General features: G+C 45.4%; 1 protein-coding gene across 5 annotated transcripts in view; it reads left to right on the top strand.

Moving 5' to 3' along the window:
* The window catches only part of LONP1 (lon peptidase 1, mitochondrial), a 571467-nt gene that overhangs the window by 159784 nt on the left and 387486 nt on the right, over positions 1-24197 (top strand). For all 5 annotated transcript variants that reach the window (XM_073586323.1, XM_073586320.1, XM_073586321.1 and 2 more), the window contains 4 exons: positions 14994-15210; positions 15418-15479; positions 15602-15731; positions 16271-16354. In XM_073586323.1, the coding sequence (XP_073442424.1) occupies positions 14994-15210; positions 15418-15479; positions 15602-15731; positions 16271-16354 (493 nt within the window). The remainder of the gene's footprint in view (positions 1-14993; positions 15211-15417; positions 15480-15601; positions 15732-16270; positions 16355-24197) is intronic.

Consider the following 24197-nt stretch of genomic DNA (forward strand, 5'->3'; position numbering starts at 1 on the left):
GAAAAAAAATCCAGAAAATCACATTGTCTGTTTTTTTTTTCATTTTATTTGCATATTATGGTGGAAAATAAGTATTTGGTCAGAAACAAAATTTCATCTCAATACTTTGTGATATATCCTTTGTTGGCAATGACAGAGGTCAAACGTTTTCTGTAAGTCTTCACAAGGTTGCCACACACTGTTGTTGGTATGTTGGCCCATTCCTCCATGCAGATCTCCTCTAGTACAGTGATGTTTTTGGCTTTTCGCTTGGCAACACGGACTCTCAACTCCCTCCAAAGGTTTTCTATAGGGTTGAGATCTGGAGACTGGCTAGGCCACTCCAGGACCTTGAAATGGTTCTTACGAAGCCACTCCTTCGTTGCCCTGGCGGTGTGCTTTGGATCATTGTCATGTTGAAAGACCCAGCCACGTTTCATCTTCAATGCCCTTGCTGATGGAAGGAGGTTTGCACTCAAAATCTCACGATACATGGCCCCATTCATTCTTTCATGTACCCGGATCAGTCGTCCTGGCCCCTTTGCAGAGAAACAGCCCCAAAGCATGATGTTTCCACCACCATGCTTTACAGTAGGTATGGTGTTTGATGGATGCAACTCAGTATTCTTTTTCCTCCAAACACGACAAGTTGTGTTTCTACCAAACAGTTCCAGTTTGGTTTCATCAGACCATAGGACATTCTCCCAAAACTCCTCTGGATCATCCAAATGCTCTCTAGCAAACTTCAGACAGGCCCGGACATGTACAGGCTTAAGCAGTGGGACACGTCTGGCACTGCAGGATCAGAGTCCATGGTGGCGTAGTGTGTTACTTATGGTAGGCCTTGTTACATTGGTCCCAGCTCTCTGCAGTTCATTCACTAGGTCCCCCCGCGTGGCTCTGGGATTTTTGCTCACCGTTCTTGTGATCATTCTGACCCCACGGGGTGGGATTTTGCGTGGAGCACCAGATCGAGGGAGATTATCAGTGGTCTTGTATGTCTTCCATTTTCTAATTATTGCTCCCACAGTTTATTTCTTCACTCCAAGCTGGTTGGCTATTGCAGATTCAGTCTTCCCAGCCTGGTGCAGGGCTACAATTTTGTTTCTGGTGTCCTTTGACAGCTCTTTGGTCTTCACCATAGTGGAGTTTGGAGTCAGACTGTTTGAGGGTGTGCACAGGTGTCTTTTTATACTGATAACAAGTTTAAACAGGTGCCATTACTACAGGTAATGAGTGGAGGAAAGAAGAGACTCTTAAAGAAGAAGTTACAGGTCTGTGAGAGCCAGAAATCTTGATTGCTTGTTTCTGACCAAATACTTATTTTCCACCATAATATGCAAATAAAATGAAAAAAAAGCCAGACAATGTGATTTTCTGGATTTTTTTTTTCTCAGTTTGTCTCCCATAGTTGAGGTCTACCTATGATGTAAATTACAGACGCCTCATCTTTTTAAGTGGTGGAACTTGCACTATTGCTTACTGACTAAATACTTTTTTGCCCCACTGTATATATATTTATAAATTAAATCAAACTGACCACTTAGGAAGCAACACTGTTTGACAATCAATTTCACATGCTGTTGTGCAAATGGAATAGGCAACAGATGGAAGTTATTGGCAATTATCAAGACACCCTCAATAAAGGGGTGGTTCTGCAGGTGGGTACCACAGACCACATCTCAGTACCAATGCTTTCTGGCTGATGTTTGTGGTTCTTTTGAATGTTGGTTGTGCATTCACGCTCGTGGAAGCATGAGACGGACTCTACAACCCACAAAAGTGGCTCAGGTAGTACAGCTCATCTTGGATGGTACATCAATGCAAGCTGTGGCAAGAAGGTTTGCTGTGTCTGTCTGCGTAGTGTCCAGAGGCTGGAGGCTCTACCAGCAGACAGGCCAGTACACCAGGAGACATGTAGGGGACCGTAGGAGGGCAACAACCCATCAGCAGGATCGCTACCTCAGCCTTTGTGCAAGGAGGAACAGGAGGAGCAATGCCAGAGCCCTGCAAAATGACCTCCAGCAGGCCACTGTCACGCTCGCGCCTTGGCTGAATGGCGCGAGCCGGGGGGTTGTGGCCCCACTGTGCCACAAACCAGACTACCCTGGAAGGGGCGTAACTACGGCAGCTTCCTTGGTCTTCACTGGAGCCTCTGATGGTGAGGTCAGGCTTGTGCGGCAGGTAGCTGCCGGGTGCCACTCCAGGGTGGTGTCTGGCTGTGGCTGCTGATCCCACTCGGGAACAGGACACCTTGACAGAGGCTATAGACAGGCAGGCAGGTGGATACGACAGGCACGGCTGAGACACAGGGCAGGCGGGCACGGCTTGGAGACACAGGACAGGCGGGCACGGCTTGGAGACACAGGACAGGCGGGCACGGCTTGGAGACACAGGACAGGCGGGCACAGCTTGGAGACACAGGACAGGCGGGCACGGCTTGGAGACACCGGACAGATTGGCGTGGTATGAAAAGGAGCAGGTAGGGACCTGTTCACACAGCAGGTGTAGGCAGGAGGGAGTGGTGTATGCTGGAACAGGATCTGGACCTGTTCACACAGGAGGTACAGGGATGGATCTAGGCAGGAAGGAATGGAATATGAAGGAACAGGTTTGGGCCTGTTCACACAGGAGGTGCAGGTATGGATATAGGCAGGAAGGAATGGAGTATGAAGGAACAGGTTTGGGCCTGTTCACACAGGAGGTGCAGGTAGACAGAGCCGCAGGAGTGCGGAGCAGGCAGAGCCACAGGAGGTGCAGGTAGACAGAGCCGCAGGAGTGCGGAGCAGGCAGAGCCGCAGGAGTGCGGAGCAGGCAGAGCCGCAGGAGTGCGGAGCAGGCAGAGCCGCAGGAGTGCGGAGCAGGCAGAGCCGCAGGAGTGCGGAGCAGGCAGAGCCGCAGGAGTGCGGAGCAGGCAGAGCCGCAGGAGTGCGGAGCAGGCAGAGCCGCAGGAGTGCGGAGCAGGCAGAGCCGCAAGGGAGCCGAGCAGGCAGAGCGGCTAGGGAGCCGAGCAGGCAGAGCGGCTAGGGAGCCGTGCAGGCAGAGCGGCTAGGGAGCCGTGCAGGCAGAGCGGCGAGCGTGCAGATGCACAGATAAAGAGGACACAAGGAAAGACACGGCAGGGAAGGAACCACAAACAAGGAGACTGACAGAGGTAAGACTGAGTTCAGACAGAGGCACAGGGACAAAGACACAAGGACCAGGATATTCAGCCTCCTGGCAGGCAGACAGGGTACAAAGCAAGACTAGAGTAATCCTCCAAAGAAGGAGACAGACAGAACAGGGCCTGGCTTCCTCAGCAGCGGAATACTAACTGAGTATAGACATTGCTCAGGCAATGTTTCAGTGGGAGTGGCGAAACTAAATAGTCAAGGGCTCCAGGTGGTTGGTCAGGGACAGATTACCCAGGTGCACCCAGACTGCATAAGAACCAGAGAGTTCAGGCGCCGCCCCCCTATACACACAGTCAGGAAACATGGAGAGCAAGCAGGAAAACAAGAGGCATAGCACATGGAGCTCAGGGCTGGCAACAGACAGATTTCACAGCATGGTTTGAAGGAGAAAGTAAGTTGGTGTGCGGGGGATGGGAGGCCATGTAGTGATGCCAGCAGGGTTGTTACAGCCACAAATGTGCATGTGTCTGCACAAACGGTTAGAAACCGACTCCATGAGGATGGTCTGAGGCCCTGACATCCACGGATGGGGGGGTTGTCAATCAGTGTTGCTTCCTAAGTGGACAGTATGATTTCACAAAAGTTTGATTTACTTGGAGTTATTTTTTGTTGTTTAAGTGTTCCCTTTATTTTTTTTTAGCAGTGTGTATATATATATATCTAATATATAAAGCTCAAGTGTGTTCATGTGTGTGTGTGTGTGTGTATGTTTGTATGTCCGGGATAGGCATCCGCACCGTCGCAGCTACAGCCACAAAATTTGGCACAGTCACACGTCTGGACCCCGAGAGCGTCCTAAGCTATGTTGTGAGGCGAAATTTTAACCCCGCGCGTTCCAATTCACCAAACAATTTTGCCCCTATCTACATACTGGGTTCAATAGTGTGTGCGTGTCAAGCCCCGCCCCTCATTGTGATGTCACAATGCCCCTATTTGCATACTGGGGAAGCAGTGTGTGCGCACCAAGCCCCGCCCCTCATGATGTCACAATGGTTGCAATGGCGACGCTGATGTCATCAAAGGTTGCAAGCCCCGCCGCCGCTCATTATGATGTCATAATGGTTGACTATGAGATGGAGGATGTGTGATGAGTATATGGGCACTGGACTATGGGATGGAGGATATGTATGATGGGTATATGGGCACGGGACTATGGGATGGAGGATGTGTGATGGGTATATGGGCACTGGACTATGGGATGAAGGATATGTATGACGGGTATATGGGCACGGGACTATGGGATGGCGGATATGTATATGGATACGGGACTATGGGATGGAAGATGTGTGATGGGTATATGGGCACTGGACTATGGAATAGAGGATATGTTTGACGGGTATATGGGCACGGGACTATGGGATGGTGGATATGTATATGGGCACGGGATTATGGGATGGAGGATGTGTGATGGGTATACGGGCACTGGACTATAGGATGGAGGATATGTATGACGGGTATATGGGCACGGGACTATGAGATGGCGGATATGTATGATGGGTATATGGGCACTCGACTATGGGATGGAGGATATGTATGATGGGTATATGGGCACGGGACTATGAGATGAAGGATGTGTGATGGGTATATGGGCACTCGACTATGGGATGGCGAATATGTATGATGGGTATATGGGCATGGGACTATGGGATGGCGAATATGTATGATGGGTATATGGGCACGGTACTATGGGATGGAGGATAATTATAATTTTCTATAACTAACCACAGTTAGTTACTATGCCCGGGCAGCGCCGGGCTCTTCAGCTAGTGTGTGTATATATATATATATATATATATATATATATATATATATATATATACGTGTATATACAGTATGTGTGTATGTATATACACTGTGTGCAGAATTGTTAGGCAAATTATTATTTTGATCACATTATCCTTTTTACACATGTTGTCCTACTCCAAGCTGTATAGGCTTGAAAGCCAACTGCCAATTATGTAAATCAGGTGATTTGCATCTCTGTAGTGAGGAAGGGTGTGGTCTAATGACATCAACACCCTATATAAGAAATATGGAATAAATGGCGCTATAATAATAAATAATAATAAGGTGTGCTTAATTATTAGGCAGCTTCCTTTCCTTTTGCAAAATGGGTCAGAAGAGAGATTTGATTGACTCTGAAAAGTCAAAAATTGTGAGATGTCTTGCAGAGGGATGCAGTAGTCTTGAACTTGCCAAACTTTTGAAGCGTGATCACTGAACAATCAAGAGTTTCATGGCAAATATCCAACAGGGTCGCAAGAAGCATGTTGATAAAAAGAAAAGGCGCAAAATAACTGCCCATAAACTGAGGAAAATCAAGTGTGAAGCTGCCAAGATGCCATTTGCCACCAGTTTTGCCATGTTTCAGAGCTGCAACATTACTGGAGTATCAAAAAGCACAAGGTGTGCCACACTAAGGGACATGGCCAAGGTAAGGAAGGCTGAAAAGCGACCACCTTTGAACAAGAAACATAAAATAAAACGTCAAGACTGGGCCTAGAAATACTGTATCTTAAGACTGATTTTTCTAAGATTTTATTCACTGATGAAATGAGTGACTCTTGATGGGCCAGATGGATGGGCTCGAGGCTGGATCAGTAAAGGGCAGAAATCTCCACTCTGACTCAGACGCCAGTAAGGTGGAGGTGGGGTACTGGTATGGGCTGGTATCATCAAAGATGAACTTGTGGGACCTTTTTGGGTTGAGGATGGGGTGAAGCTTAACTCCCAGACCTACTGCCAGTTTCTGGAAGACACCTTCAAGAAGTGGTACAGGAACAAGTCGGTATAGTTAAAAATAAAAAACATGATTTTCATGCAGGACAATGCTTCATCATATGCATCCAAATACTCCACAGCGTGGCTGGTCAGTAAAGGTCTAAAAGAAGAAAAAATAATGACATGGCCCCCTTGTTCACCTGATCTGAACCCCAAAGAAAAACTGTGGTCCCTCATAAAATGTAAGATCTAAAGGGAGGGAAAACTACACCTCTCGGAACAGTGTCTGGGAGGCTGTGGTGGCTGCTGCATTCAATGTTGATCGAAAACAGATCAAGCAACTGACAGAATCTATGGATGGAAGGCTTTTGAGTGTCATCGTAAAGAAAGGTGGCTATATTGGTCACTGATTATTTTTCTTTTTTGGTTTTTGAATGTCAGAAATGTTTTTTTTAAATTTTGTGTTATATTGGTTTACCTGGTGAAAATAAACAGGTGAGATGGGTATTTGTTTTTTATTAGGTTGCCTAATAAATCTGCACAGTAATAGTTACCTCCACAAACAGATATCCTCCTAAGATAGCCAAATCTAAAAAAAAAAAAAAAAACTCTCCAACTTCCAAAAATATTAAGCTTTTTTGATATTTGAGTCTTTTCGGTTGATTGAGAACATAGTTGTTGTTCAATAATAAAAAGAATCCTCTCAAATACAACTTGCCTAATAATTCTGCACATAGTGTATATATAATATATATATGCCTAAAATATGAAGGTCATGTGTCATCTTTAGCTGTTTTAATGATAATTTCATTTTCAACTTGCTTAACTGTTCACAATAAAACTCATTTGACCAGGGGTGCCCAAACTTTTACATGCCACTATGACTCCACTAATCCAATATTGATAATCTTGGGGAACGGCCAGCTAGATACCAGACATCCCCACCAATCAGCTGTGATTAGCTTTGAAGATGGCTGTATATAAGCATTAATCAGAAGTACACTGCACAGCTCCATGCATTAGTGTGCATCAGTGGGACAGCAGCATCTTGCATATAATGCAGTGCAGTGCTGCCACTGATTGAACTCATGGCAACAGCTGATCAGTGGGAGTGTTGGGTTTTAGGACCCACCGATCCCACATTGACGTAATGTAAAGACAGATTATTAATATTTTACTGTACCAACCCTTGAATTTTCTGCTCATTTAGATGGGTTGATAATTGGCCACAGATTGCTTCTAAGAATTCTGATTATTGGCTGATTAAACGTTCTGCCTATCATTCAACAAACAATCATAAATGTTCTGATCATCAAGTGATTATGCCTGTGAAAAAAATCCAGTGGAAACAGTGAATGTGCTACTGACGACCTGATGACTGAACGGTCTTGTGAATGATTTGTATGCCTTATTCTCTATATTGTTGCCCGTTTAACCCCTTGGCATACTGGTAGATGATATTCTAGCTCCCTGTCTTTGATGCTGGCTTGCACGCCGAGGCCGCATCTTTCCTTGCAGTTTATGGATGATTTAATCAGCCATCATGTGCCTCTAACAGATGTGGGTGTATTGGTGCTCCACTTGCTGCTGTGAACCTGTTAAATGCTGTTGATTATCTCTGACAGCTGCATTTAACACACACTGGCAGGAGTAGCGTGTCATTCCATGTGAGCATCGCGTGCCCATGATATAATCACGCTGTGCCGATGGGTTGCTATGACAGCTATGGATCTGCTGATAACCCCCGAGCCTTTCATTACAAACCTTCTGTGAAAGCCAGTGTTTAGCTGGCGCTCATAAGAGACTGCGATCAGATGATTGCAGCTTCAAGTCCCCTAAGATGATAACCAATACAGTAAAAAGTTTTGAAAATATGAAAAAAACACAAGTTCTTTGTCTCACTTAAAAAAATATATATACACATTTAGTATTGATGTGTTTGTAAAAGTCTGATCTATCAAAATATAAAATAAATTAATCCGATTGGTAAACTGTGTAATGGTAAACAAAATAAATCAAAACATCAGAATTATGTTTTGGCTTTTTTTGGCTGCTGTAACATTGCAGTACAGTGCGGTTACAGCCGCCCCTCTCTTTACAGAGGGTGTAAATGAACCCTCAGCGGCGCCACCTCCATGACTGAAATCCGAACCAGGCTGGGAGAAAGTTAATTTCCTCATGGCTGTATTGATGGAAAATAAATAAAACAGTTATGGCTCTTGAAGGGGAAGAAAAAACGAAAATGTAAAAAACAGAATATGGTTCCGTCAATTGCTTTGTCAAACATTTATTCTGGCAATGATTTTAACCCCTTGGTGACAGAGAAAATTTTGTCTTTAATGACCAAGCCAATTTTTACAATTCTGACCACTGTCTGTTTATGAGGTTATATCTCTAGAACGCTTCAACAGATCCCACTGATTCTGTTTTTTCGTGACATATTGTTCTTCATGTTAGTGGTAATATTTCTTCGCTATAACTCGCGTTTATAAAAAAAAAAAGGAAATTTGGCAAAAATTTAGAGAATTTTGCGATTTTCAAACTTTTAATTTTTGTACACTTAACCCCTTCCCGACCTGTGACACAGCGTATGCATCATGAAGGTCGGATTGGCACCGACTTATGACGCATACCCTGTGTCATGAATTCAAAGCCCCCCAGCGGGTCGGGTGACCGGGGTCAATGAAAGGTCACCTGACCCGCAGATACAGGGGGCTTTGTAATTCACCACAGGGGGCGTGGCTTCGCCCCCACGTGGCTACGATCGCTCTGATTGGCTGTTAAAAGTGAAACAGCCAATCAGAGCGATAGTAATATTTCATCAATGAAAATTGATGAAATATTACAATCCAGCCATGGCCGATGCTGCAGTAGCATCGGACATGGCTGGAGACACCGATTCGACCCCCCCCCCACCGGTGATGGCCCCCCCGCAACTGAATGACAGCGGCGATCTGCCGCCGCTGTCATCATCTGCCCTCCCTCCCATTCCCTCCGCTCCCCGCCAGCTTCCGATCCCCCCCACCCACTCTCACCGCCCCCGGCACCTTCTAAGTCCCCCCGTTGCTCCCGGTGTCCGGCGGGTCCGGTTCATGGGCGCCGCCATCTTAGAAAATGGCGGGCGCATGCGCAGTGCGCCCGCCCGAATCTGCCGGCTGCAGATTCCATTATTTCATTTTGATTACTCTCACAGTGATCAAAATGAAATAAAAAGTAAATGAACCCCCCGATTATCACCCCCATAGGTAGGCATAACCAATAAAATAAAGAAAATATTTTTTTTTTTTCCATTAGGGTTGGAAAGAGGGTTAGGGTTGGAAAGAGGGTTAGGGTTGGAATTAGGGTTAGGGTTGGAATTAGGGTTAGAATTAGGGTTAAGGTTGGAATTAGGGTTAGGGTTAGGGTTAGGCTTGTGGTTAGTGTTATGGTTAGTGTTGGGGTGAGGGGTGTGTTGGGGTTAGGTTTATGGTTAGGGTTGGGATTAGGGTTAGGGATGTGTTGGGGTTAGGGTTGTGGTTAGGGGTGTGTTGGGGTTAGGGTTGGAGTTAGAATTGAGGGGTTTCCACTGTTTAGGCACATCAGGGGGTCTCCAAACGCAACATGGTGCAACCATTGATTCCAGCCAATTTTGCGTTCAAAAAGTCAAACGGTGATCCCTCCCTTCCAAGCCCCGACGTGTGCCCAAACAGTGGTTTACCCCCACTTATGGGGTGTCAGCGTACTCAGGAAAAATTGCAAAACAACTTTTTGGGACTAATTTCTCCTATTACTCTTGGGAAAATAAAAAAATTGGGGGCTAAAAAATTATTTTTGTGGAAAAAAAATGTTTTTTTCATTTTCACGTCTCTGCATTATAAACTTCTGTGAAGCACTTGGGGGTTGAAAGTGCTCACCATACATCTACATAAGTTCCTTGGAAGGTCTAGTTTCCAAAATGGGGTCACTTGTGGGGGGTTTCCACTGTTTAGGCACATCAGGGGCTCTGCAAACGTAATGACGACCGCAGACTATTCCATCAAAGTCTGCATTTCAAAACGTCACTACTTCCATTCCGAGCCCCGACGTGTGCCCAAACAAAGTTCCCTCCCCACATATTGGGTACCAGCGTACTCAGGACAAACTGGACAACAGCTTTTGGGGTCCAATTTATCCTGCTACCCTTGTGAAGAAAAAAATTGTGGGCTAAAAAATCATTTTTTGAGGAAAAAAAGATTTTTTTATTTTCACGGTTCTGCATTATAAACTTCTGTGAAGCACTTGGGGGTTCAAAGTGCTGCTCACCACACATCTAGATAAATTCCTTGGGTGGTCTAGTTTCCAAAATGGGGTCACTTGTGGGGGGTTTCCACTGTTTAGGCACATCAGAGGCTCTGCAAACGTAACATGATGCCCGCAGACCATTCGATCAAGTCGGTATTTCAAAACGTCACTACTTCCCTTCCAAGCCCTGACGTGTGCCCAAACAGTGGTCCCTCCCCACATATGGGGTATCAGCGTACTCAGGACAAACTGGACAACAACTTTTGGGGTCCAATTTCTCCTGTTACCCTTGTGAAAATAAAAAATTGCGAGCTAAAAATTCATTTTTTGAGGGAAAAAAAGATTTTTTATTTTCATGGCTCTGCGTTACAATCTTCTGTGAAGCACTTTGGGGTTCAAGGTGCTCACCACACATCTAGGCAAGTTCCTTATGGGGTCTAGTTTCCAAAATGGGGTCACTTGTGGGGTGTTTCCACAGTTTAGGTACATCAAGGGCTCTGCAAATGTAAAATGATGCCCGCAGACCATTCCATCAAAGTCTGCATACCAAAACGTCACTACTTCCCTTTCGAGCCCTGACGTGTGCCCATACAGTGGTCATCCCCCACATATGGGGTATCGGCGTACTCCGGACAAACTGGACAACAAGTTTTGGGGTCCAATTTATCCTGTTACCCTTGTGAAAAAAAAATTGCGTGCTAAAAATAATTTTTTTTGAGGGAAAAAAATGATTTTTTATTTTCATGGCTCTGCGTTATAAACTTCTGTGAAGCACTTGGGGGTTCAAGGTGCTCACCACACATCTAGATAAGTTCCTTGGGGGGTCTAGTTTCCAAAATGGGGTCACTTGTGGGGGGTTTCTACTGTTTAGGCACACAGGGGCTCAGCAAATGTAACATGACGCCCGCAGACCATTCCATCAAAGTCAGCATTTCAAAATATCACTACTTCCCTGCTGAGCCCCAACGTGTGCCCAAACAGTGGTTCCCCCCCACATATATGGGGTACCAGCGTACTCAGGATAAACTGGACAACAACTTTTGGGGTCCAATTTATCCTAGTTCCCTTGTGAAAATAAAAAATTGCCAACTAAAAAAATTTTTTTTTAGGAAAAATTTTTTTTTTATTTTCACTGCTCTGCATTATAAACTTCTGTGAATCACCTGGGGGTTCAAAGTGCTCACTATGCATCTAGATAAGTTCTTTAGGGGGTCTAGTTTCCAAAATGGGGTCATTTGTGGGGGAGCTCCAAAGTTTAGGCACACTGGTGCTCTCCAAACACGACATGGTGTCCGCTAACGATTGGAGCTAATTTTCATTTCAAAAAGTCAAATGGCGCTCATTCCCTTCTGCGCCCTGCCGTGCACCCCAACAGTGGCCCCCCCTCACATATGAGGTACCAGCGTATTCAGGACAATCTGGACAACAACTTTTGTGGTCCAATTTCTCCTGTTACCCTTGTGAAAATAAAAAATAGCGTGCTAAAAAATCATTTTTGAGGAAAAAAAATGATTTTTTTATTTTTCTGCTCTACGTTATAAACTTTTGTGAAGCACTTGGGGGTTCAAAGTGCTCACTACACATCTAGATAAGTTCCTTAAGGGGTCTAGTTTCCAAAATGGTATCACTTGTGGGGGAGCTCCAATGTTTAGGCACACAGGGGCTCTCCAAACGCGACATGGTGTCCGATAACGATTGGAGCTAATTTTCCATTCAAAAAGTCAAATGGCGCTCTTTCCCTTCCGGGCCCTGCCGTGCACCCAAACAGTGGTTTATGACCACATATGAGGTATCGGTGTACTCAGGAGAAATTGCCCAACAAATTTTAGGATCCATTTTATCCTGTTGCCCATGTGAAAATGAAAAAACTGAGGCTAAAAGATAATTTTTGTGAAAAAAAAGTACTTTTTTTTTTTTTACGGATCAATTTGAGAAGCACCTGGGGGTTCAAAGTGATCACTATGCATCTAGATAAGTTCCTTGGGGGGTCTAGTTTCCAAAATGGGGTCACTTGTGGGGGAGCGCCAGTGTTTAGGCGCACAGGGGCTCTCCAAACACGACATGGCAAGCGCTAAATATTCCAGCATATTTTCCATTCAAAAAGTCAAATGGCGCTCCTTCCCTTCTGAGCCCTGCCATGCGCCCAAACAGTGGTTTATGACCACATATGAGGTATCGGTGTACTCAGGGGAAATTGCCCAACAAATTTTAGGATCCATTTTATCCTGTTGCCCATGTGAAAATGAAAAAATTGATGCTGAAAGAAAATTTGTGTTGGAAAAATTAAAATGTCCATTTTTTCCTTCCACATTGCTTTAGCTGCTGTGAAACATCTGAAGGGTTAATAATCTTCTTGAATATGGTTTTGAGTAGCTTGAGGGGTTCAGTTTTTAGAATGGTGTCACTTTTGGGTATTTTCTGCCATATAGACCCCTCAAAGTGACTTCAAATGTGAGGTGGTCCCTAAGAAAAATGGTTTTGCAAATTTTGTTGTAAAAATGAGAAATCACTGGTCAACTTTTAACCCTTATAACTTCCTAACAAAAAAATATTTTGCTTCCAAAATTGTGCTGATGTAAAGTAGACATGTGGGAAATGTTATTTAGTAACTATTTTGTGTCACATAACTCTCTAGTTTAACAGAATAAAAATTCAAAATTTGAAAATTGCAAAATTTTCAAAATTTTCACCAAATTTCTGATTTTTTCACAAATAAATGCAAAAATTATCGACCTAAATTTACCACTAACATGAAGCCCAATATGTCACGAAAAAACAGTCTCAGAATCGCTAGGATGCGTTGAAGCGTTCTAGAGTTATTACCTCATAAAGGGACACTGGTCAGAATTGCAAAAAATGGCCAGGTCATTATGGTCAAAATAGGCTGGGTCATGAAGTGGTTAAATCAAAGAGATATGTAACAAAATAGTTACTAAATAACATTTCCCACATGTCTACTTTACATCAGCACAATTTTGGAAACATAATTTTTTTGTTAGGACCTTATAAGAGTTAAAAGTTGACCAGCAATTTCTTATTTTCCCAACAAAATTTATAAAAACCATTTTTTAGGGACCACCTCACATTTGAAGTGAGTATTGGGGGATGTCAATATAACAGAAAATAACCAAACGTGACACCATTCTAAAAACTGCACCCCTCAAGAAGTTTATTAACCCTTACTGTTTTCCATTTTGATCACTGTGCTAGGGTCTATCACAGTGATAAAAATGAACCAATAGTAAGAATTTCCAATTGTTGCTGGGTGCCGGCCATCAGATCTCGGCGGGTGCACTGCGCATGTGTTTGCCATTTTTTCCCACAAACAAAGTGACCGGGGGACCCTATTTCTCTCTCTGATGTGCAATCACATTAGAGGAGAGTGAAATTAAATGGAAAATCTGACTTTATTTTTTTGCGGTCGCCATTATATAGTTAACAACGGTGATCACAACACTGTGGTCTGTAAAAACCGAAACAATTCATGTTCTCTGGGGTCTCCGCTACCCCCGGTAGCCTAGACCCCGGAGAAATTCCAACTCTAGGGGACGCTATGCCCTTATTTCTCAGCACCGTTAAAAGCGGCGTTGTGGCATTGTTAGGGACGGCGGAATGCACTAAATATTAAATAACGTAAAGTGCGTTCGCTGCCCGGGGTCCACCGTGCAGAGGTGTTAAACTGCTGCTATATAATGGCAGACACACAATATGGCGGTATATCACACACGGGTTAAACGTCACCCAGGTGCGCTGAGCGATCTCTGTTTACTCACAGAGATGCCTTAAGTGCAAAACACAAAAAGGCTGAGCCTGTTAGCGTCACAGGTCTCAGAGAAGTGCACGCACGGTATATGGTCACAGGAGCTGGGCCCTAGGCAGAGGGTCAGCGTCCGTCTAGACCTACTGCTGACGCCAAAAGGAGCTGTAGGCTGCAGCGCTGCGACAGACACTGCCGCTAGTCGACAATGTCCGGAAGCAGGCGCACTGTCGGACGCTAGCACTGTGGAGGATGCTGTAGTGGTTTGTCGCTTACCACTGGCTGGCGCGGACTCTATAGCTAAGTCTCTATACACACTCGTAATATCAGAGGGAGGGGATCTTAATGAGTCATTCGCAGGTTCATGCATCCATCATCATTCACACAGTAAGCAACTAGAGACTATACTAGCGCATGGCCGAGTGGCCATGCAAACCTTTTATAGCCGGGACCTTCCGGAAGCTTCCAGATCCCTGAGATGGACCAAACAGATCATGAGAAGGACCTGGACATGTGACTCCCGATCTCCAATGGGAGATAGTCTCGTGAGCATGCTCAGTAGAGCAACGGAGGGACTTAGCCTCTGGAGCGATTTGCTGCTGAGCAGCCTGCATTGCCATTGCTGACCCAAAGGTGGCAGCAATAGCCAACCCCACAGAGCAGGTCTGGGCAGAGCTTCTGGGAAGCCGGGATTGCTGAGCAATGTCCTCTGCGGTCGAAAGATAATGGCAGACTGCAGAATGTGAGGCTCTGAATTCCTGTTGAACAGCTGCAGGAACCCGATGCCTAACAGGCATAAGTAACCTTAATTGCTGTTAAAAGGTGTAGCAGAGGTCGGTTATGGGCTAAAACTTAGTCTTCTGTACCATCCGAGTGATTTTACAACGTCCAGTTATTTTTATTCCTTTTTCCACATCCGTTGCTTTTAGTTTGCTGGTAAATATTTTCAATTGAAGTTAAAAATGTAATTCATTATTTATAGCTTTTATCAAAGTTATTAACTAGATCTTGGAAGGTAAAACACAGCACTGTTAAGTTTAACAAGTTAAGTAACATGATGAGCTTATTTCACTTTTTACTTCGTAACATTTTTTTTCTTTCAGGATCCATATTAATAAGCAACTTGATGTTGAACCTGATGAGTTAAAAACTGAGAAGAAAGTTGAAGGGAAAAAAAGAAGAAATGCAGCAAGCAAACATGTTAATGAGATGGAAAAGGGCAAACAAGTTGTGCTTGATTCAAAAATGACCTCTGAAGTCCTCATGGTTGAAGTAGATAATGTAACACATGAAGAATTCCAGATCACTGAGGAGGTCAAAGTAAGAGTATAATAATAAATTTTATTTCTATAGCGCCGACATATTCCGCAGCACTTTACATTTCAGAGGGGACTTGTACAGACAATATACATTACAGCATAACAATAATTACATAGATCATAGAGTATATGTGTTTGTAGGTAATTCTGAATTTTCTCCTTATGAATATTAACATTTATACATTTTTTATTTTTCTAACCACTTAAGGCTCTCACTGCTGAAATTGTGAAGACCATCCGGGACATCATTGCACTTAATCCTTTATACAGGTATGTGTGTGTTCACCTGAGAAAGCAGGGATAAGAGTGGAATACTTAAGAGGATGCTTATGTTTTCTTATGCTTAAATTTTTTACAACTTCTAATACGTATTTTTCTGTCTTTGTTTTAAGAGAATCTGTCATGCAAATGATGCAGGCTGGACAAAGAGTGGTAGATAATCCAATTTATTTGAGTGACATGGGTGCAGCGCTGACTGGTGCCAATTCCCAGGAGCTCCAAGATGTCTTGGAAGAAACTAATGTAAGGGTACCGTTACACTAAGCGACGCACCAGCGATCCTGACAACGATACGACCTGGTAAGGATCGCTGGTGCGTCGCTACATGATCGCTACATGGCCGTCAAACAGGCAGACTTACCCAACGACGCAGCAATGATCCAGCTATCCGTATAACGACCTTGGCGGTCATTGGGACCTTGTCACACAGCAGCGATTCTGACGACTCCCGCCCGTGTCCATGAATACTGGTGTCCCAGCGGGACACCAGCGATCAAAAAATGGCCCAGGACATTCGCGCACGATCAGTGACATCGCAGCGGGGGCCTGGTCACCGCTACGTGTTACACGTAGCGAGATCGTTGGCGAAATCGCTATTGCGTCACAAAATCGGTGACGCTTCAGCGATCTTGCTAGCGATCTCGCTATGTGAGGTGGGGCCTTAAGTGACAAGAGTAAGTGTCCAACACAACAGTGTAAACATTTATTCTCTTTTAAAAAAACCCATAAGATTGTATGTAAATAAAATACTTTTATTCTTTTTGTTTTAAACAATTTTACAGATACCAAAGCGTCTTTACAAATCGTTGTCACTACTGAAGAAAGAATATGAACTCAGCAAGCTGCAACAGCGTTTGGGTCGCGAGGTAATGAAGGAGGGAACACTGTAATATTGACTGTGTATTCTTAGCAAATGTTTAAAGGATTATTCCTACATTTATACCATTTTGTACAAAAACAAATATGCTTGTGATATTCCAGTTTTTTCATGCCATGATCAATCCTCTTTGTGTAAAATTTTATAATTGTAAGATGAAAGCTACAAGGGTTTAACTAACATTAGTTATAACTCATAGTAATATATACCTTGATTCCGATATTATTTCTGGTGAACCAAGCCCTAAGAGAAATTGAGCATTATACATGAAGGCTAAATTTGAGCCTTACTTAATGCAAACAACCTCTCTCCATCTGTCCCATTATGAGAGTCTTTTTAGAAGAGTTGATTCCTTTCTGACAGGTTCAAGCTGTCCATATATTACCAGGACTGTGATTCCCGTGATGATTACAGGAAATACTACATTCAGCCTGTAGGAATGCTCTAGATATGTTGGGCTTCTTTGTCCTAGTCCCATTTTTCTCAACTGATTTCCCAGAAGCAGCATCCTCCCCTGCTCAATAGCTGTGGTGTGATCAGACCATGTTCCTGTACGGTCAGAGACAGCCATTACACAGTATACAGCAGGGGCACATGTACAGTTAGGTCCATATATATTTGGACAGTGACAACATTTTTCTAGTTTTGGTTCTAGACATTACCACAATGATTTTTAAACAAAACAATTCAGATGCGGTTGAAGTTCAGACTTTCAGCTTTCATTTGAGGGTATCCAAATTAAAATTGGATGAAGGGTTTAGGAGTTTCAGCTCCTTAACATGTGCCACCCTGTTTTTAAAGGAACCAAAAGTAATTGGACAATTGACTCCAAGGCTATTTCATGGACAGGTGTGAGCAATCCCTTCATTATGTCATTCTCAATTAAGGAGATAAAAGGCCTGGAGGTGATATGAGGTGTGGTGCTTGCATTTGGAAGGTTTTGCTGTGAAGGAAACATGCAGTCAAAGGAGCTCTCCATGCAGGTGAAACAGGCCATCCTTAAGCTGCAAAAACAGAAAAAACCCATCCGTGAAATTGCTACAACATTAGGAGTGGCAAAATCTACAGTTTTTTACACCCTGAGAAAGAAAGCAAGCACTGGTGAACTCATCAATGCAAAAAGACCTGGGCGCCCACGGAAGACAACAGTGGTGGATGATCGCAGAATAATCTCCATGGTGAAGAGAAACCCCTTCACAACAGCCAACCAAGTGAACAACACTCTCCAGGAGGTAGGCGCATCAATATCCAAATCTACCATAAAGAGAAGACTGCATGAAAGTAAATACAGAGTGTTCACTGCACGGTGCAAGCCACTCATAAGGATCAAGAATCAAAAGGCTAGACTGGACTTTGCTAAAAAACATCTAAACAAGCCAGCACAGTTCTGGAAGAACATTCTTTGGACATATGAAACCAAGATCAACCTTTACCAGAATGAAGGAAAGAAAAAAGTATGGCGAAGACGTGGTACAGCTCATGATCCAAAGCATACCACATCATCTGTAAAACACGGTGGAGGCAGTGTGATGGCTTGGGCGTGCAGGGCTGCCAGTGGCACTGGGTCACTAGTGTTTATTGATGATGTGACACAGCACAGAAGCAGCCGAATGAATTCTGAGGTATTCAGAGCCATACTGTGTGCTCAGATCCAACCAAATGCAGCCAAACTGATTGGTCGTTGTTTCATACTACAGATGGACAATGACCCAAAACATAAAGCCAAGGCAACCCAGGAGTTAATTAAAGCAAAGAAGTGGAATATTCTTGAATGGCCAAGTCAGTCAACTGATCTCAACCCTTATTGAGCATGCATTTCACTTGTTAAAAGGAATGTGCCGGGTTTTTTCAGAATTTAATGTAAAAAAGAAAATAGTATAAAAAGATATTGTCCCCTAAGCTTGACTCAGTGGTGTGTGTGTTTTTTTTTTTTTTTTTTTTTTTTTTACTGTATTAATGCAGCCACTGGGGGCTGCCATCTTACCTTTCTGGCTGCTGAACGACACTTTCCATGTTCATTTACAGCAGTCCCTGGGCATAAGAGACAATAGTCGGCTCACGACCCTATCTGTTTCATTGCAGCAGCATCAGCTGTGAACTGGGCACGCCTCTGTGGGCAGCTGAATTCACAGCTGTAGGTGTGGCCAGGCGCCATTTTATTAGAGCCCAGTGCTTTCCTTTTAGCTCCATTTACACTCAGCCCTGGATGCTGTACTGTTCCAGCATAACAGGGCTTGGATGGTCACTCTGCACATACCAGCTGCAGGAGAGGATACAGGACGAGCTCCTGGAGACCGAGCTGCTTTTTCCATAACACCCAACCAGCTGTTGGCCCTGCTCTTTCAAATACTTGGCCATCTACTGGACATTTAATCCTATCCTGTGTGATACTGACTGCTGAGCCGTGTATCTAATCCTCTCCTGTGTGAGATACTGTCTGCTGAGCCGTGTATCTAATCTTATCCTGTGTGATACGGTCTGCTGAGCTGTGTATCTAATCCTATCCTGTGTGATACTGACTGCTGAGCCGTGTATCTAATCCTATCCTGTGTGATACTGACTGCTGAGCCATGTGTCTAATCCTATTCTGTGTGATACTGACTGCTGAGCCGTGTGTCTAATCCTATCCTGTGTGATACTGACTGCTGAGCCGTGTATCTAATCCTCTCCGGTGTGATACTGACTGCTGAGCCGTGTATCTAAACCTATCCTGTGTGATACTGTCTGCTGAGCCGTGTATCTAATCCTATCCTGTGTGATACTGACTGCTGAGCTGTGTATCTAATCCTATTCTGTGTGATACTGACTGCTGAGCCATGTGTCTAATCCTATTCTGTGTGATACTGACTGCTGAGCCGTGTGTCTAATCCTATCCTGTGTGATACTGACTGCTGAGCTGTGTATCTAATCCTCTTGTGTGATACTGTCTGCTGAGCCGTGTATCTAATCCTATCCTGTGTGATACTGACTGCTGAGCTGTGTATCTAATCCTATTCTGTGTGATACTGACTGCTGTGCTGCGTATCTAATCCTCTCCTGTGTGATACTGACTGCTGAGCTTTGTATCTGGTCCTCTCCTGTGTGATACTGTCTGCTGAGCTGTGTATCTAATCCTCTCCTGTGTGATAGTGTCTGCTGAGCCCTGTATCTAATCCTATCCTGTGTGATACTGACTGCTGAGCTGTGTATCTAATCCTATCCTGTGTGATACTGACTGATGAGCTGTGTATCTAATCCTCTCCTGTGTTACTGACTGCTGAGCTGTGTATCTAATCCTATCCTGTGTTATACTGCTGAGTCGTGTAACTAATCCTATCCTGTGGTACTGTCTGCTGAGCCGTGTATCTAATCCTATCCTGTGGTACTGTCTGCTGAGCCGTGTATCTAATCCTATCCTGTGTGATACTGACGGCTGAGTCGTGTATCTAATCCTATCCTGTGTGATACTGACTCCTGTGCTGTGTATCTAATCCTCTCCTGTGTGATACTGACTGCTGAGCTGTGTATCTGATCCTCTCCTGTGTGATACTGTCTGCTGAGCTGTGTATCTAATCCTCTCCTGTGTGATACTGTCTGCTGAGCCGTGTATCTAATCCTATCCTGTGTGATACTGACTGCTGAGTCGTGTATCTAATCCTATCATGTGTGATACTGTCTGCTGAGCCGTGTATCTAATCCTGTCCTGTGTGATACGGACTGCTGAGCCGGGTATCTAATCCTATCCTGTGTGATACTGACTGCTGAGCTGCGTATCTAATCCTATCCTGTGTGATACTGACTGCTGAGCCGTGTATCTAATCCTATCCTGTGTGATACTGTCTGCTGAGCCGTGTATCTAATCCTATCCCGTGTGATACTGTCTGCTGAGCCGTGTATCTAATCCTATCTCGTGTGATACTGCTCTCCTGAAATACTCTGTGCTGCTGTCACCCTGCTGGTCTTATGTGTGATCTAAATGGCGCTATTGTGTATGATCTATATGGCGGTATTATATGAGAACGCTATGGCAGTATTATCTGCTAAAAGGGGACCCATTCTAGGGTGGTTCTGGCTGAGCACCTGCACACGGGTCAGGGGTAATAGTTAGGTGCAGTCAGGGGAGGGCTGGGGAGGCAGCTGAAGAGAGGGGTCTCATTTTTATCGTTACTGTATGACTACATTTTCCCCCATCCTGCTTACCAGCGTCACCCCGGACTGCACCTGTCGCCTCGATTTCACACATCGCCAGGACAGGATCTGAGGAGGGGAATGGGGTCGTTGCATGCAAAGTCTGGATGAGAACATGCCATGAATCGGCAGAAATGTTTTCTGGATTTCTGTGGTGCTGTCACCCTGCTCATCCCCCATATATCTCTCTCTGTGGTTCTTGGGATATTAAGCTGTGTTGATTTGGCGCCAGACATAGCGTTTATTTTAGTGGCCAAAAAGTTCAATTTTGGTCTCCTCTGACCACAGCATGTTCCTCCATACATTTGGGGAGTCTGCCACTTGTCTTTGGTAAAGTCAAAACATGGTGCTTCTTGCTTAGCCGCTTACTGACATCGGACGCATAATTACGCTGATGTCGGTATCCCTCTTTCCCAGGTTTTTAACAGCTGATATGTGCCTGCTATTAACTAGTTAAATGTCACCGTCAAACGCTTACTGCGGCATTTAAATGGCGCTTCCAGAAGGTGCCTCAGTTCCCAAGTACACAGGCTCCCCCACCTCCATAATAGCAGTACGACTGCTGCCTGTGTATAAGCCATGTCCCCTCCTCTCCAGTCATCACTAGACAGGTAGTCAAGACAAAGGGAGAGGGAGGACAGACATGGCAGCTATGTGCAGAGGCAGTGGCAGGAAGCTGCTCAGCCCTCACCCTGCTCTGCTGTGTCCCCAGTATCCTGATGACCACTTATGGCTGCTGAACTGGGAGCGGGCAGGTGTGTGAAGACCCTGACTGCCTTTGAAGACTGACTACAGCAAAGGTGAATATACAATATAATATACAATATAAAGCGTATGTAAATGGGTATATAACTTAGAGTGTACATCATAGCATAGTGTGCATGGCTGTGTATCTATATATAATCGTCTTATCATGTCTGTCTGTAACCGAAATCGCGGGGCGGGCGCAGTCAGGCGCAGCGCTCAATGGGGCGCTCAATGCTATGATCTGTAAAAAAGAGAATTAAAATAAAAAAAATGTTATTCTCACCTTCAGATGGCCTCCCATCTTCTTTCCATGTGCCTGGCCTTGCGGTCCCAGTAATGCCTTGTGCCTTAGACCGGAGATAACGTCACTCTCGCGAGAGCACGACGTCACCAGCGGTGTTTCGCACAATGCATTACTGGGACCGCGAGGCCGGGCGCGTGGAAAGAAGATCGGAGGCTGTCGGAAGGTGAGTATATAACTATTTTTTTTTAACAGAGACCATGCATACCAGGAAAGGGGGGTGACGGGACCATGCATACCAGGAAGGGGGTTGAGGGGGGAACCATGCATACCAGGATTGGGGGGTGAGAGGACCATGCATTCCAGGATTCGAGGGTGAGGGGTACCATGCAGATCAGGATTGGGGGTGAGGGGACCATGCATATCAGAATTGGGGCATGAGGGGACCATGCATATCACGCAATGGGGGTGGAGGGGGACCATGCATACCGGCAATGGGGGGGAGGGGGACCATGCATACCTGGAAAGGGTGACCATGCATACCAGCAATGCGGGGGGGAGGGGTACCATGCATACCAGGAAGGGGGGTGAGGGTGACCATACATACCAGCAAAGGGGGGTGGGGGGGACCATGCATACCAGGAAAGGGGGGTGAGGGTGACCATGCATACCAGCACTGGGGGTGAGGGGGACAATGCATACCAGCAATGGGGGGAGAGGGACCATGCATACCAGGAAAGGGGGGTGAAGGTGACCATACATACCAGCAAAGGGGGGTGAGGGGGACCATGCATACCAGCAATGGGGGGGGGCCATGCATACCAGCAATGGGGGGGAGGGGAACCATGCATACCAGGAAAGGGGGTTTGAGGGTGACCATGCATACGAGGATAGGGGGGGTGAGGGTGACCATGCTTACCTGGAAAGGAAGGTGAGGGCCACCATGCATACCAGGATAAGGGAGTGAGGGTGACCATGCTTGCCAGGAAAGGGAGGTGAAGGGACCATGCATACCAGGAAAGGGGGGTGACGGGACCATGCATACCAGGATAGGGGGGTGAGGGGGACCATGCATACCAGCAATGGGGGGAGGGGGACCATGCATACCAGGAAAGGGGGGTGAGGGTGATCATGCATACCAGGAAAGAAAGGTAAGGGTGACCATGCATACCAGGAAAGGGATGTGACGGGACCATGCATACCTGGAAAGGGAGGTGAGGGGGCCATGCATACCAGGAAAGAGGGGTGACGGGACCATGCCTACCAGGAAAGGGGGGGTGAGGGGACCACGCATGCCAGGAAAGGGGGGTGACGGGACCATGCATACCAGGAAAGGGGTTGAGTGGGGGACCATGCATACCAGGATTGGGAGGTGAGAGGACCATGCATTCCAGGATTGGAGGGTGAGGGGACCATGTGTTGTGAGTTCATTCTCTGGTTCACCAGTTGTGAGTTCTCCTTCCAGACTCCATCTGGTGGTAACAGGAGGTAGTGAGGCTGATTTGATCGGTGGAGATCTGCCACCTGAGAATGAGGATGACAATTGGACCTCTGGAGTCTCAGATTGGATTTAAGACAGCCGACGCCCTATTCAGTTGCTGGTGATTCCTTCTGGCTTGTCAGCTCTTGGTTTTCAGCTCTGTTCCAGTCATCTAAAGCGAAGTTTTTCTGCTAATGTTCACACTTGATTTTGTTGGTCTATTCAGTTTTTTGGTGTGGTCAGCCAGCCCCGGCTGGGGGCTGTGCTGAATTTCCACTCTTATTTATCAGTATTTTGCCAATTTGCTTTTTGTCCCTTACTAGTTTGGTCTCTTTTTGCTCTGTCTCAGAATATTTCAGAGTGCTGATATAGTGGGAGAAGTCTAGTGACTTCAGGGTTAATTTTGCTATCAGAAGTGTTGGACATTATTTTTGTAGGGTTTTTTGCAGGTTGCAGACAGTGTCTTTCCTTTCCTTTCCTCTCTAGTTAGTTTGGGCCCAATCGTTTGCTCAGCCTATTTTCCTGCCTGTGTTTGTGCCTTCATCTTGTTTCACCGTCAATACATGTGTGGGGGGTTATCTATTCCTTTGGGGTCTGCTCTGGGGCAGTTAGTTTTCCCCTTTTCATGCTTCAGGCTTATTTAGTCCTCCGGCTGTAATGGAACATCGTAGGTACACTCCACGGCTGCTGCTAGTTGTGTGGTAGGATCAGGGATCTGCAATCTGCATAGTTACCAACCTCTCTGGTTTTCTGTGACTTAGCTTGTTTTGCTTTTTTTTCTCCTCGGTGACGCATTCATAACAACCATGCTTACCAGGATTGGGGGTGAGGGGACCATGCATTCCAGGATAAGGGGGTGAGGGTGACCATGCTTACCAGGAAAGGAAGGTGAGGGTGATCATGCATACCAGGATAAGGGGTTGAGGGTGACCATGCTTACCAGGAAAGGGAGGTGACAGGACCATGCATACCAGGAAAGGGAGGTGAGGGTGCCATGCATACCAGGAAAGAGGGGTGACTGGACCATGCATACCAGGAAAGAGGGGTGACTGGACCATGCATACCAGGAAAGGGGGGTGACGGGACCATGCATACCAGGAAGAGGGTGGAGGGGGGAACCATGCATACCAGGATTGGGGGGTGAAAGGACCATGCATACCAGGATTGGAGGGTGAGGGATACGATGCAGATCAGGAT

The sequence above is a fragment of the Dendrobates tinctorius genome, unplaced genomic scaffold, assembly GCF_039654945.1.
Source record: "Dendrobates tinctorius isolate UK_male_01 unplaced genomic scaffold, ASM3965494v1 ptg000092l, whole genome shotgun sequence".
NCBI lineage: Eukaryota > Metazoa > Chordata > Amphibia > Anura > Dendrobatidae > Dendrobates > Dendrobates tinctorius.